This window comes from Acomys minous, assembly GCF_964271855.1.
Source record: "Acomys minous genome assembly, chromosome: 4".
NCBI lineage: Eukaryota > Metazoa > Chordata > Mammalia > Rodentia > Muridae > Acomys > Acomys minous.
Window position 1 is genome coordinate 96,338,931 of NC_140486.1, and position 16,454 is coordinate 96,355,384.

The following is a 16,454-nucleotide window of genomic DNA, read 5'->3' on the forward strand; positions in this document are numbered from 1 at the left end:
TGTTTCGTTCTATATTTTCGGCACCATGGGTCAGACTCTTGTCACCCCACTAACCCTTACTTTGCAGCACTTCAAAGAGGTCCGTGCCATAGCGCACAATTTGTCAGTAGAAGTTCGCAAGGGCAGATGGAAAACTCTTTGTTCCGCTGAATGGCCTACGCTTTATACCGGGTGGCCACAAGATGGCACTTTTAACCTTTCTCTCATTCTACAGATCAAGTCCAAAATTATAGACCCTGGACCACACGGTCATCCGGACCAGGTCCCCTACATAATGACTTGGGAATCTCTCGTTCGTGACCCCCCTCCATGGGTCAGACCTTTCCTCATTCGGCCCCACTCCGCGACTCCCGCCGGGGCCGGGCCCCACTCCGCGACTCCCGCCGGGGCCGGGCCCCACTCCGCGACTCCCGCCGGGGCCGGGCCCCACTCCGCGACTCCCGCCGGGGCCGGGCCCCACTCCGCGACTCCCGCCGGGGCCGGGCCCCACTCCGCGACTCCCGCCGGGGCCGGGCCCCACTCCGCGACTCCCGCCGGGGCCGGGCCGCACTCCGCGACTCCCGCCGGGGCCGGGCCCCACTCCGCGACTCCCGCCGGGGCCGGGCCCCACTCCGCGACTCCCGCCGGGGCCGGGCCCCACTCCGCGACTCCCGCCGGGGCCGGGCCCCACTCCGCGACTCCCGCCGCAACACCCCAGCCGGCGCCTTCTGCTCTGGCGGGTTCCGCTGGGACCGGGCTCCCTCCCGCAATGCCCCTGCCTGTAGTTTCTGCTCTGGCGGGTTCCGCTGGGACCGGGCTCCCTCCCGCAATGCCCCTGCCTGTAGTTTCTGCTCTGGCGGGTTCCGCTGGGACCGGGCTCCCTCCCGCAATGCCCCTGCCTGTAGTTTCTGCTCTGGCGGGTTCAGCTGGGACCGGGCTTCCCCTCGCTCCGCCCCAGCCAGTGTCCCCTGCCATGGCAGATTCAGCTGGGACCGGGCTTCACTCCGCTCCGCCCCCCGCTGGGACAGGTCTCTATCCCGCCATTGTCCGTCCAGCCCAGAAGGTCTTGCCGCCAGATGAGGGTCCCCTCCTGGATCTCCTGACTGAAGAACCACCCCCCTACCGGGCCCTAGTGGTTCCAGGTCCAGCCTCATCGGCCGGACCTCCGACTCCCTCGGCTCCTCCCCCGCCGGGGACACCTGGGGATATCATGCCCCGCCCTGAAGATATTGCTCCTACCGCAGCACCCGAGGCCTCACCGATGGCCGGCCGACTCCGTAGCCGGCGCGAAGTTCCACCTCAGACCTCTCAGGCCTTCCCTCTTCGGGCTGGCACGGGTGGCCAGATGCAATATTGGCCGTTTTCCGCCTCAGATCTTTATAATTGGAAAAATAATAACCCTTCTTTTTCTAAGGACCCCTCCCGGCTAACCTCCCTTATTGAGTCCATTCTAGTCACCCATCAACCCACTTGGGATGATTGTCAACAGCTTCTACAGACGCTCCTTACCTCTGAGGAAAAGCAGCGCGTCCTTCTGGAGGCACGCAAGAGCGTCCCAGGAGCTAATGGGCGGCCTACCCAGCTGCCAAATGAGATAGCCAGTGCCTTCCCCTTGGAACGACCCGACTGGGACTTCAATACTGAGGAAGGTAGGGCCCACCTACGCCTTTATCGTCAGCTGCTTATAGCGGGTCTCCAAAAAGCCGCCAGGCGGCCCACCAATTTGGCCCAGGTTAAGATGGTTACTCAAAAAGCAGATGAGACGCCGTCAGCTTTCCTTGAGCGTCTAAAAGAGGCTTATAGGGTCTATACTCCATATGATCCGGAGGACCCCCTCCTGGCCACCACCCTAGCCATGGCTTTTATCTGGCAGTCTGCCCCAGATATCAGACGCAAATTGGAGAAATTGGAGGAACTTAAAGAGAGTACAGTTCAGGATCTTTTAAAGGAGGCAGAGAAAGTTTATAATAAGAGAGAGACGCCGGAAGAGAGAGAAGAAAGGCTTAGGAAAGAGTCTGAAGAAAGGGAAGAGAGATTGAGAAAAGAAGCGGAAGAAAGGGAAAATGCTAGAGATAAGAAGAGACATAGGGAAATGAGTAGACTTTTGGCCACCGTAGTTTCAGGGCGCCAGGATAGTCAGGGCCAGGGAGAACGGAGAAAAACCCCTGTGGATAAGGACCAATGTGCCTATTGTAAGGAGAGAGGTCACTGGGTACGGGACTGTCCCAGGCGTCCCAAAGGGCCCCGTAGAACCCCCCCCTCCGCGGCTCTCCTCAACCTGGAAGACTGAAGAAGTCAGGGTCAGGAGCCTCCCCCTGAACCCCGGCTAACTCTAAATGTGGGGGGGCAACCCGTCACCTTCTTGGTGGATACGGGAGCTCAGCACTCCGTCCTTACCACCGCACCGGGGCCCCTGACAACAAAGACTGTCTGGGTGCAAGGAGCGACTGGCGGGAAGCCTTACCGCTGGACCACCGAGAGAAAAGTACATCTTGCCACCGGTAAGGTCTCACATTCCTTTCTTCATGTCCCGGACTGCCCATATCCCCTCCTGGGAAGAGACTTATTAACCAAACTCAAGGCCCAAATTCACTTCGAAGAAGGGCACACTCGTGTGACAGGACCACAAGGGCGGCCTATTCAGACTTTGGTATTAAATTTAGAGGATGAATACAGATTGTATGAGACTGACCCCCCTGGGAGCGATACCCCTAGCCCAGACTGGCAAGCCCTGTATCCATCATCATGGGCCGAAACTGGGGGAATGGGCCTAGCTCACCAACAGCCCCCCATATTAGTACACCTTAAGGCTTCTGCCACCCCAGTCTCTATCCGGCAGTACCCTATGTCACAGGCAGCCTACCTGGGAATACGGCCTCATATTCGGAGACTCCTGGACCAAGGCATACTGACTCCTTGTCAGTCTCCCTGGAACACCCCCTTGCTTCCTGTTAAAAAGCCCGGAACGGGGGATTATCGGCCGGTCCAAGACTTAAGAGAAGTCAACAAACGGGTTGAAGACATACATCCTACTGTCCCCAACCCTTACAACCTATTGACGGGGCTATCCCCAGACCATGTCTGGTACACTGTGCTGGACTTAAAGGATGCTTTCTTCTGCCTAAGACTGCATCCCTCCAGCCAGCCTCTCTTTGCATTCGAATGGAAGGACCCCGACTTGGGGATTTCGGGGCAACTAACATGGACACGGCTGCCACAGGGATTTAAAAATAGTCCCACTCTGTTCGATGAGGCCTTACACCGTGATTTGGCCGACTTCAGGGTACGATACCCAGACCTCATATTGCTCCAATATGTGGACGATCTCCTCCTGGCAGCCCCCTCTAAGGAGAGCTGCCGACGGGGAACCCACGCCCTCCTACAAGTCCTAGGACGGCTGGGGTATCGAGCCTCTTTCAAGAAGGCACAAATTTGCCAGACTGAAGTAACCTACCTAGGTTACTCCATCAAGGATGGACAGAGGTGGCTCACTCCGGCTAGGAAACAAACTGTCCTCCAAATCCCGCCACCGCGGTCCCCCCGTCAGCTCAGAGAATTTTTAGGAACAGCGGGCTTTTGCCGCCTCTGGATCCCTGGGTTCGCGGAACTGGCAGCTCCCCTGTACCCCCTCACCAAGCCAGGAACGATGTTTGTCTGGGGGCCCACCCATCAACAGGCCTTCGAGGCTATTAAGACTGCCTTAATTTCAGCCCCCGCACTGGGGCTGCCCGATTTAACCAAGCCCTTTGAGTTGTTCATTGACGAGAAGCAAGGCTACGCCAAGGGAATTCTAATTCAGAGACTGGGGCCCTGGAAAAGGCCTATAGCCTACCTCTCTAAGAAACTGGACTCCGTGGCAGCAGGCTGGCCCCCTTGCCTACGGATGGTTGCTACAGCCGCCTTACTCCTTAAAGACTCTAATAAACTCACCATGGGACAGCCAATTACTATCTTAGCGCCCCATGCCATGGAATCCCTGGTCCGGCAGCCCCCAGACAGATGGCTCTCCAACGCCCGGGTTACACATTACCAGGCCATGCTTTTAGACTCGGACAGAGTCACCTTTGGGCCAATAACCAATCTCAACCCTGCCACGCTGCTCCCTCTCCCAGACGGGCCCGAGGATCATGACTGTCAGCAAGTCCTGGCGGAAATCCACGGAACCCGCCCTGACCTCACTGACCAGCCCCTCCCTCACCCAGACTTCGTTTGGTATACGGATGGGAGCAGCTTCCTGGATAACGGGACACGACGGGCCGGAGCGGCTATCACCACCACCGACCAGGTAATATGGGCCAGCCCTCTGCCCCCAGGGACCTCCGCCCAGCGTGCTGAACTGATCGCCCTGACCAAGGCCCTGGAACTGGCAAAAGGAAAAAGGCTAACAGTCTATACAGACAGCCGGTATGCCTTCGCCACAGCCCACGTACATGGAGAAATTTATCGGCGCCGAGGACTCCTCACCTCAGAAGGTAAAGAAATTAAAAATAAGACTGAAATCCTGGCCCTCCTGAAGGCCCTCTTTTTACCCCAGCAGCTCAGCATCATCCATTGCCCGGGCCACCAGAAAGGGGACTCTCCTGAGGCTCGAGGTAATCGGCTGGCTGACGAGACAGCCCGCCAAGCCGCTACAAGACCCCTCGACACTCTCGAGGCGCTCTCCTTACAAGGAGACACCGGAGCGCCAAGACAGCAGGACCGGAATTGGAAATTCACCGACGACGACATACAAAGACTTCAAAAGATGGGCGCGCTTCCTGAAGGCCCTGACCATTGGCGATACCAGGACAAGGTAGTCGTCCCCTCAAAAGAAACTGACTATTTGATTGACTACTTCCACAAGCTCACTCATTTAAGCGCCCAGAAGATGAAGACCCTCCTTGAAAAAGAAGAAACGGACTTTTACCTATTGGGAAAAAAGGAGGCCCTCCAGAGAGCCATTGACAATTGCCGGCCCTGCACGCTGGTCAATACCAACAAGTCCTTAAATTTGTCAGGAACTAGGGTCCGAGGACACCGGCCAGGGACCCATTGGGAAATTGACTTCACGGAGATCAAACCAGGTATATACGGATACCGGTACCTGCTGGTCTTCGTAGATACTTTTTCAGGATGGACTGAAGCCTTCCCCACCAAACATGAGACGGCCAAGGTGGTTTCCAAGAAGCTTTTAGATGATATTTTCCCTCGCTACGGGATGCCACAGGTAATTGGGTCCGACAACGGACCAGCCTTCGTCTCCCAGGTAAGCCAGCAGGTGGCCAAACTACTGGGGATTAATTGGAAATTACATTGTTCTTATAGACCCCAGAGTTCAGGACAGGTAGAGCGCATGAATAGATCTATTAAGGAGACTTTGACTAAATTAACGCTTGCAGCTGACACTAAGGACTGGGTGGCCCTGCTACCCCTGGCCCTATACAGGGTTAGGAACACCCCTGGCCCACATGGACTTACTCCCTTTGAGATTGTCTATGGTTCACATGTTCCTATTGTTCACTTCCTTGACCCAGATATCGGCTCCTTCGCTACCAGGCCTTCCCTCCAGGCACACCTAAGAGCCCTCCAAGAGGTGCAAAATGAGGTATGGAAGCCCCTAGCCCGTGCTTATAAAGACCAGCTTGACAAACCCCTGGCCCCTCACCCATTCCAGGTCGGAGACTACGTCTGGGTCCGACGCCACCGGACCAAGAACCTTGAACCCCGCTGGAAAGGACCTTACGCTGTTCTCCTGACTACCCCGACGGCTCTCAAGGTAGACGGAATTGCCACCTGGATCCACGCAGCCCACGTCAAGGCAGCCAGGGAGACAGACCCAGACAAGACAACATGGAAGGCCCATCGAACCGACAATCCCCTAAAGATAAGACTTTCCCGAACCTGATCCGCCCCATGACCCTTACTTTTCTCCTACTATCCCTCCCCTGGGCCCCGTCTGCCAGCCCTCACACTCCAGTACAACAAACCTGGGAGGTAACCAATAAAGAGGGAGACACCGTCTGGTCGGTCACCGCACTACACCCTCCATGGACTTGGTGGCCGGACCTGACGCCAGACCTCTGTAAGTTGGCAGCCGGGTCACTAACATGGGACCTTCCCGACCACACTGACCTCTCTAATCCCCCGGCTGAAAGACTATGCGTGCCAAATGGGATAGGAAGCACTCTCGGGTGCTCCGGACAGTTCTACCGGGCTAATCTTCGGTCCATTCAGTTCTATGTTTGCCCAGGACAAGGCCAATCTCGGCAGTTCAAGCGCCAATGTGGGGGGGCCCCTGATTTCTTTTGTGCCGCATGGGGCTGTGAAACCACGGGCGAGGCTTCCTGGAACCCCTCTTCCAGTTGGGACCTGATCACGGTAAAGAGAAACAGTAGCTATGACAGGCCAGGAGAAGGAGAAAGAAATGAGTATAAATACCTCCAGACTAAATGCGCCCCCTTCAATAGCCCAGAGGGGCCCTGCAAGAAAAAGTACTGCAACCCCATAGTCATCAAGTTTACAGAAAAAGGAAAGCAGGATCGCCGATGGCTTAAGGGGAACACTTGGGGGTTGCGATTGTATAAATCAAACAAAGACCATGGGCTAATTTTCAAGGTCAAGTTAACCCTGACTACCGCTCCCACCATGGCAATAGGCCCTAACCCTGTCCTGGCCGAGCCACCTCAAGCCCAGCCTAGACCCCAGGTGCTACCCCCACCCGCTCCACCGACGACGTCATTTTCGGTAAATCCTAGCACCCCCTCTGCCCTAGATTCACATCCTAACACGAGAAATCAGCTCCTGGACTTGGTAACGGGGGCATACCAGGCCCTAAACTATACTTCCCCGGAAAAGACTAAGGAATGTTGGATGTGTCTCACCTCCCAACCCCCTTACTATGAGGGAGTTGCCCTTACGACCAGCATTACCAACTCCTCCACCCCAGACAATAGGTGTCTCTCCAATACCCCTCACCGCCTTACGCTGTCTGAAATATCCGGTAAGGGAACTTGCTTAGGGACCGTCCCCTCGTCCCATAAATCCCTGTGCAACACCACTTTGACCAGCACCCTGAAAATTTCGGAAACCAGGTACCTCACTGGCCCAAATGGAACCTACTGGGCCTGTAACACTGGGTTAACCCCATGTGTCACAACATCCGTCCTTAAAATGTCTTCGGACTTCTGTGTATTAGTCCAGCTCTTCCCCAAGATCACATACCATGACCCCTCCGACCTATACCGCTATTTTGAGGGGATTAATCGTTACCCCCGAGAGCCAGTATCCATCACTCTGGCACTGCTACTGGGAGGATTAACAGTCGGGGGAGTTGCGGCAGGGATCGGAACCGGGACTACTGCTCTCACTCAGGTTGCTCATTTTCAGCAGCTACAACAGGCCATGAACGCAGATCTTCAAGCATTAAAAAAATCTATTAGTGCATTAGAACAGTCCCTAACCTCCCTTTCTGAGGTAGTACTCCAAAATCGTAGAGGGTTAGACATTTTATTCCTGAAAGAAGGTGGACTCTGTGCAGCCCTCAAGGAAGAATGTTGTTTTTACGCTGACCATACAGGGGTAGTTAGAGATAGTATGTCCAAGCTGCGAGAAAGACTAAAACAGCGACAGTTACAATTCGAATCAGGACGAACGTGGTATGAAAACTGGTTTAATAAGGCTCCTTGGTTCACCACTTTAATATCTACCATAACAGGCCCTTTGTTAATTATTGTTCTGCTCTTACTTTTTGGGCCCTGCGTTCTTAACAGACTGATGCAATTCATCCGAAACCAAGGCCACCTATCGGTTGTACAGGCCTTGGTTCTAACCCGACAATACCAACAGCTCCAACAGACACAACCAGAGGTCATTGAATGAAAGATTTCATTCAATTTACAACAAGAGGGGGGAATGTAAGACCCCCTCCCCTGTGCACCCGGCATAGCAAGCATAGCAGCAGTAACGTTATCTTGCAAGGCAAGACTAGAATAATGGGTTCCCGAGATAAGATGAGGCCTGGAGCTCAGAGGAGAAAGATAAAAGCGTGCTTGTCCTTGTCAAACAAAATATTTATGGTCGGCCATCTGGCCCAGGGAGTGGGCAAACTCCCCTGTTCCCATCCGATGGCCGGGCCATAACCTCGCTCCATGTCAAACAAGATATTTATGGATGGCCACCTGGCCCAGAGAACGGGTAAACTCCCCTGCTCCCAGAGCCCACCTAATGACCGGACTATAACCTCGCCTCATTTAAATTTACCAATCAGAGCCCTGTAACTATGCTTTTCGCTTCTGTAATCGAGCTTCCCGCCAATTTCCCTATAAAGGACCCCCTAAAGACTCGCCCGGGGCGCCAGCCTCTTGGGAGACTGAAACGCCCGGGTACCCATCCCCTTAATAATAAAGCCTCTTGCTTGTTGCAGCCGAAGCCTTGGTCTCGTTGGTTCTTGGTGGGGGTCTCCGCGTTAAGACCGCCGTGTCGGGGGTCTTACAGATCTTTGTGAGTTCAAAGCCAGCCTGGCCTACAAAGAGAGTCCAGAGCAGTCAAGGCTACACAGAGAAACCCTATCTCGAAGCAACAACACAACAACAACAACAACAAAAGTGCATGTTATCCTATGGTCAGTATTTAGTGCTCCTAAGATCAGTCAGGACTCTGGTTTCTGGGCAGGCTGGAGGAGCATTTGTTCCTCCATGACCCTGATTACACCTGTAAGTCCCATTGTCCAATATTAGTGAACACTAATCGTAAGAGAGATTGAATGGATGAAAAATTGAAGGAGGGAAATCTGTCCCCAGAGCCACAACTAAACTCTGAGCACTTGACCTTCAAAGAGGCCTTTCTCACCAGCTCAGTTCATCTACCAGAAGACCAATGTATTCCTCACTTCTGTCAGGTTACAGCTACCACACATGTCTGTGAGAATTAGGAATTGCGACTACAGCAGAATTAAACTAAATCTCCATGATCAGCTGTGGATATCAAAATACAATGATGTGGGTTGCAGGGTTGATAGGCAGGTGCAAGCCTGCCAGGCTAGGAGATTTTTTTTTCTGTAAATAAATGGGCTATGCTAAAATAGCAACACCCACCCCTGATAACAGATCAGCGTTTCTTCACATTAGACAGTCATATTTTCTGCAACAGCAGTCACTGGTTTGATGACATAAGCATCCTTTCTGGTCCTCTTTTGGAGACAAGTTCTGTTCCCCCTGGACAATTTCAAGCATGGAAGTATATTTTGGTCTAACATTTTCTCACTAGTGATAGAGACCAAGATTAAAATCCGAAGGAACCAAAGTTGCTCATGAGAGTCTCCGAGGAACACTGTGTGTTGGCTTCATGAAAATCTCTTAACCTAAATTTTGACAAGGTGAATATTCATGACAGTGACCTTGAAGGTTGCTAGCCAGAGAGGAATAAAGAAGCTGGTAACAGGAGAAGTTGCAGAAAACTAGGTCATCGTAAGAGCTGGTGGAGGAAATAACTACCTCAACAACAAATATGCAAATATTCCCAAGGTCACAAGCTGGAGCTTAGTTTAAAAAGGTCCCTAACTTGCCACCTGCCTCCAGTCTTTTCTGACACTATTTGGATAGTATTGTGACTTTAATTACCTAGTTCACAGTCCACCCCACTCCCCCTTTGGTGAGTCCTTTAGACTTTTTTTTTCAGTATACAGTGTTGTAGGAAAAAATGGTGCCTCTCCTGGGTGGAGTCCTGCCATGGTCTCCTCCCTTAGGAGTTAATCAAGTAGCAGGGTGCAGTGGTGCATGCTTGACTATGATTCTTGTCCAAGATGGCTCTCCATTTGCTTTTGGCTCCTCCTCTCCAATTTGCATACACAACTTCAGATGAAGAGCAAGGCCAGGCTTAGGAGGAGGGTCTTAAGAGTGACTGCGGTGTGATGTGGGCAGATATGGCTGTCTTCGAGCAAGCAGCGATGACGTGTCCAAAATGAATCAGTAAAACGTAAAACTCCTGGAGGAAGAATTAAGAGTGAGGATACAGCTGGGCGGCGGTGGCGGTGGTGCACACCTTTAATCCCAGCACTCAGGAGGCTGAGGCAGGTGGCTCTCTGTGAGTTCGAGGCCACCCTGGTCTACACAGTGAGTTCCAGCACAGCCAGCGCTACACAGAGAAGCCCTGCCTCGAAAGCTCAAAAACAAAACAAAACAAACAAACAAACAAGTGAGGATACCCAAGTAAACACAGTCAGAGTCCAGGAGAAAGTAAAAAAGCAAGGATTTTGCTACAGCCCAAATGATTCTGTTCCTTGGGTCAGATCCCAAAACAGAATTACATCCATTTCTGTAAAGTCTTTGTATGGAGATGTACCATTGAGCTAGCTGTGGTGGTGCATAGACATAACCCAGAACTCAGGGCTTGGACATAGGAAGATGAGAAGTTCAGGGTCATCTTCTTTGTCTACATAGTGAGTTTGAGGCCAGCCTGGGCTATATGACACTCTGTCTCAACAAAACAAGCAAAATAATTTTTTTCCTAATCAGCACTTGAGAGGGAAGCTAAGGAAAGAAGATAGCCTGAGCTACGGAATGAGACCTCCCTGTCTTTAAAGAAAAGAAAAAGGAAATGTGAGATGTCTTGCCTGAAGACTATAGTATAAAAAAGAGCTCTCTTTTGTACAGTGGATCAGTATTGTGCCTTGTTTGCACAGGGGTTACTGGGTATCATTGCTTTGAGGACTGTTCCCGGGAGAAAAACTGACGAGGGATTGTCAGGGATAATGAGGAAAAGACCACATCTTACTCTACAGGGCTCCATTGTAAAGTTATGTTGTAGTTTGTGGGGCCTTTTCTGGCCATCTGCTCTAGATCCAAAATAAATAACAATGACTTATTACATTTATTAATAAGATTTAGGCTCAATGCCTGGGCAGATATGATTGATCTATTTGAATCCTCTAGTATGGCTACTTCCCAGCACACTTGCCATATTGGACCTGCCTGGGATGCTCTTGCTCCATCAGACCACATCCTTTACCTACATCATCTTTCTGCTCTCTTCTCCATTTCCCTTCTCTCCCTTTACTCCCTCCCTGACTCCCCTTGACTGGGAACAGAAATCCTGCCTACTGTCTCCTCTGCCCAGCCATTGGCTGTTAGGCTTCTTTATTAACCAATCAGAGATAACTGGGGAGAAATAATAACATAACATTGGTCATTGAGTGTGACAATGCCCACATCCAGACTGCAACCAGGTTTTAGGCCACAGAAAAGAGCATCTGAATACACAGTGCACTGGACCAACCCCCAACACTAAACCCTCTGGCCAGAGCAATGAGTGCTAGAAGCCAAAGAGCTGACTTTAGGAGGGAACTTTGGAGTTTAAGGTAAGAGCTGGGCCGCTGTGCACAGCAGAGGGAAGCAAGCAGCCCTGCAAGAGGTGGAGGCAGCCCTTCCTACATCCCCATGGACCTCAGCAAGATTAGCATCTTACAATGTGGGGTCAGATCAGAGCAGGTGTCAGGCTGTTTCTGGAACTTTCTTGGGCAGTGTTCCTCTGCTAAATCAATCAGGTTTCTTAGCTGCTGAGCCATCTCTCCATCCCTGTATCTTACTGTTATAGTCCTCTCTTGTTTGGTTTGAGATTTGTCTCGTGCTGCAGCTGCAGCTGCCCTGGAACTTACCATGTAGCCCAGGTTACTGTCTTGCAGCCATCCTCCTGCCTCATGGGGGACCATGCAGGGCTTTGGAATTTCTTTATAACCCAGTTCCAACCATGAGAAAGGAATCAAGCAGGTCTACCTGTGGATGAGGGTCATAGTAAACTCGGAATACTCTGGACTTTTACAAGTATCTTGTGAGGTAGGACTGTCACAATAGCTAATGTTTACTGAGACCTTGTTACATGCAGGCATGGTGCTAAATGTTCCTAGGTAACAGCCCGTGTGATTCCAAAACACTGGGAAGGGATTTGTGTCAGATGCCTTATTTAATGGAACAAGAGATGAAGATTCTGGAAGGTGCGGTCTCATTGAGGCCACATAAAGGGATCTGTCTGACTCCAAAGGTAGGTTTTTTGAAAGTTAGACAGCCAAACTTGGCTGAGGAACAACCTTCTCCTAGGATGGAATCAACACTGGGCTTCGTTCATCTTATACTCAACTGTGAGTCATGGTGTCACCTCAAGTCTGGCTTGGAGGGAGAGGCAAACAGCCCTGTCCCATTTTCACTGACGTGCCATTGCAATGGTTCATTGTTTTTTTGTTGCTGTTGTTTTGTTTTTAAACCAAGTTCCTGTGAGCCGACAAATTGTCTGCAGACAGTTGGGAACAGCTCTTACATAATGGGTCAGAATCTGTGCGACAATCCAATGTGATGGAAGCGGGGGAGGGTTTAGTTATCAGCCTCCCTATTCTAATTGCTAATAAGGATAATGAGTTCAGGTGAGGACACTGCCTGCTCAGAATCCAGCATTTGCTTTCTCTTTTGAAGTTACGAATCACCTCTCCCCCTGCCCCCATGGTGCTTTAAATTTTGATTTTTAGGCAAATTAAATAATTTATTTCAAATAATAATTTCCACTATTACCAATCAGGATTTTTATTACGCATCATGAAACTGTTGCCTATTCCTGTGTGTGTATGTGTGTGTAAATATACATGTGTATATATTTGCGTGTGTATATATGTATGTGTGTATTTGTGTGCATGTGTGTGTATGAATGTATGAATGTATCTGTGTGTGGTGTGTGTGTGCATGTGTGGTATGCACGTGCACTAACTTGTGCATGTGCTTTCTGAGACCTGAAGAGTATGTTGAGTGTCATTCTTACATCATTCTTCACCTTGTTTTTTGAGACAGGGTATCTTACTGAAGTAATTATTAGCTCATTAGGAGCATATATCCTCCTATGTGTAGTCCATGAAAAGCATTACTCCCAGATAAAGCCAAGTATATGTGTTTAAAAAACTACCTGCCAAGCTGGGCATGGTAGCACACGCCTTTAATCCCAGCACTCGGGAGGCAGAGCCAGGTGGATCTCTGTGAGTTCGAGGCCAGCGTGGTCTAAAAAGCGAGTCTAGGACAGCCAAGGCTATACAGAGAACCCTGTCTCGAAAAACTAAAAAAACAAAACAAAAACAAAAACAAAAATAAAAAACAAACACAAAAAAACTACCTGCCAAATGCCATCTCTGGGATTGGGATGGGGAGGGGGCTCCAGTTGTGTGTTTTTCTTATTAAAAAGCAAAACTATGCTTGTGCCACTTTTGCTCCATCTACCCTTTCCCACAGAGCCAATTCCTCACAACCAGAACATATGAGAAAACTCACTGTTCTCTGTCATTTTGATCTCCATCAAAATAGAACTCTTGAGTCAGCAGGGAGCAAAGAGCAGTGACCCGCGCTGAGCATAACAAGGAATAAAGTAATCTAGAAAAAGCCAAGAGCAACGGGCTGCCAGCAGTCTCTGCAATGCCGGTGTCTAAACTGCCTTCACCAAGAACTACATTTTGTTTTCTGTTTCCACTGTAAAAGCAAATGCAGCAGGTCAGTAAACAGTTCTGGCATCCATCTCCTATGCGAGCACTGTACCGTGTATCAGAAATTAAGCAAAAAGCACAAGCAAGAAAAAATCTGTAGGTTTATGGTACATCATGCCTGTATTCCCAGCACTTGAGACTGGCCCGCCTGGGCTACATGGTGAGACTCTGTCCCCAAAAGACAAAAGAAGTGAATGTGAAAGTTTTAGGCCCTCAGACTGTCCAATCCCTGGAGGGAAACGACAGCACTGTGAAACCAGAGCCCAGAGGGAGTTGTGTGCAGAGCTGTAAGGGCTGTTTCTCTTTCAAGCCCCATCATGCTGAGGAGGAGCTAAGGCTCTGCAAACAGGCTGAGCTTATGGCAGCCTCAGGAGCCGAGGTTTGTAACTCTGCCTGGGGAACATAGGAACATCACCACCCCTGGACACGGTGTGAGCTCAGAAAATGATGCCCCAAAACATACAGATAGGGGGTGCTAGCTCCTGAGAACTGAGGGCACAAAGAAACACCCCCTCTCTTGCCTACAGAGGACTCTCTAAAAGGAACTTAAGGGTCATGAGTTTCCAGAATCCTGTCACCAAGGAAAATCAAGGTCGTCACAGGAGAGGAGACATGGGGGACCGGCATCATAGATGGTCACCACCCCATGAAGCCTTCCTTTCTGTGGCTCAGCCAGCGTAGTCTCAGCTTCAGTCACCTGACCCTGCAGCTGCTCTCCTGTTTCCATGGATTCCTGTCCATGCAAATGTAATTAAATATGGCTTTTCTCCTGCTAACCTGTCTTGTGCACATTTAATGAGTATCCCAAATGAAGACACCAACGGTGGATAAGAAGTCACTTTTGAATCCCCTGCCTTGGGGGCAAACTCATTCTCAGTTGTGAACCTAGGGTCTAGGGATCCGGAGTCTCAGGCTAGACCAATTGCTGTGACTTCAGTGATCCCTCCCAAAATTATGTCAAAACACTGTGGGTGGGTGGGTGGGTGGTTGGAGTTCCTTTGTTTGTTTGTTGAGATAGGGGCTCACGTAGCCCAGGTTGGCCTTGAGCTTAGTAAGGATAACCTGGAATTTCTGATCCTGCTATCACCACTACCCAAAGGTAGGCACCAGGGGCATGCATGTACCAGCACACCTTTTATGTGTACTAGAGATCCAACTCGAAGCTTGGCATGTGGGCAGGGACTCTACCAACTGAGCTACATCCCCAACACTTAGGTTGAAATGTAACTGACTTGTGACACTATTGAGCGGCCCCTTGAGATGTGACTGGGCAATGAAGGTTCTGCTTTCATGGATGACTTCATACCGCTACCCACAGGAGCTGATTATCATGGCTTCTGATAGTAGGGTAAGTCGAGCCCCAAGCCTCCTTGTCTCTCTTGCTCTGAAGTTCCCTACCCTTCCATTTGCTTCCCAGCATGAATCGAAGATGCCCTCAGCAGACACAAATACCATGCTCTGGAACTTCCCTCTGTCTCCAGAAACTCCAACCAATTCCTCTTAAATTACTTGGTTTACAGTACTCCATTATAGCTATGGAAAACTGAGAATGACAACAAGTCTTCAAATGCTGTGCATTATATCTCGCTAAGATGCAGGCTTCTGCCTATGAAGCCTTTGTAGCAGGCCTGGGCTATGGAACCTGGGAATTTGTCCTTCCTTGTCACAAGCTTCAAGGTAGCACAGGCACTCCTAGTGAGAAAACATCCTCCAATAACCGTATTCTAATCCTTGCATACAGCCAGTGCCAGAGTACTGATTTGAATCTAGTAAAAATCTTGTGCATTACAATTTTCTATGTAGGCACTTAGAATGGCCATGGCCTTTGATTATTTACAGGGTCACTTCCTATACAAAGCCACAGACACACTGGCCACTATAATCCTAGTCAGGAGCTCCTGCTGCACTCATTTGTATATGTGATATCATTCATTTGGAAATCCTTTTCTTTGACGGACACATCATTAATCTTTTAAGCCATAAAAATAACAATCGCAATTTGATCTTTATTGGCAGCAAATGCTTCTTCTTTGTCACGGTGGCTTTCTTAATATAATCACACTATATCATCTATGTGAAGGACATTTTAGATCAAAACAAAAGTTGTTGTCCCTGTAAGAAGTACAGAAGTCAAGTTTACAGGCGATGAATCCCGTGTGTGAGAACAGATGGGGTCTGCAAGAATGACCTGGAAATCACATTTCTCAAAATTCATGCATGCTTTCCTCAGCATACATAAGTGAACCACAGTTATCCCTTGTCATCTGGGAGTGACTGAGTTTAGGACTGCAGATACTGAGTTTTGTTTGTGGTTTTTAAGTCCCCCATATGAAGATGGGCACTACTTGCATATAATGTATGTTCATCTTCCCTTTAAGTTGTATATAGAGGACTCAAAATGCCCAGCACAATATAAATGTAAATGCCACATAAGATGTTCAACCAGGCTGCTTAGAGGATAATGACAAGAAAAAGTTCCCTATATACAATGAAAATCTTTTAAGTCATAAAGAAGAAAGAAATTACGTAACTTGCAGGAAAGTAAATGGGACTGGAGAGAATCATATAATCTAGCCACCTTTGTGGCTCCTTGGTTTTATATAGATACATAGAATCATATATGCATTTATGACATGAAAGTAGAAGGTCAAACTGTCTGGGGTAACAAAGGGGACTAATGGGAGGGGGAGGGGAGAGGAGAGGGAGTGAAGGGGGTAGATACAGGGGAAGATAGAGTCTGCATACAATACATACTTGCATATCAATTTTTTAAAAAGGAAATGCTTGTAAATGTTATACACAGATAGATTTTTTTTTGGCTGGGGGAGGCTAGCTTTCTTTTAGGTTTTAGTATGTAATCCAGCATATGTAGAGCAGACCTGCCTTAGACTTGCTATATAGCCCAGGCTAGCCTCAATTTCCTAAATCTCATGATTTAGTCTTCTAAGTGCGGGGATGACAGATGTGTGCCATGTCTTGCTTTTCCCTC

At 49.8% G+C, this 16,454-nt stretch overlaps 1 protein-coding gene across 1 annotated transcript; it reads left to right on the top strand.

Moving 5' to 3' along the window:
- Nucleotides 1–748: 748 nt before the first annotated feature.
- On the top strand, nt 749–5,956 carry LOC311596290 (uncharacterized protein; the record flags this gene model as incomplete). The annotated part of the gene is made up of 3 exons (XM_084779541.1): nt 749–1,256; nt 4,092–5,185; nt 5,633–5,956. The coding sequence occupies 3 exons, from the start codon at nt 749–751 to the stop codon at nt 5,861–5,863; spliced, it is 1,833 nt and encodes a 610-aa protein (XP_084635667.1). The 3' UTR covers nt 5,864–5,956.
- Between the last annotated feature and the right edge of the window lie 10,498 nt (nt 5,957–16,454).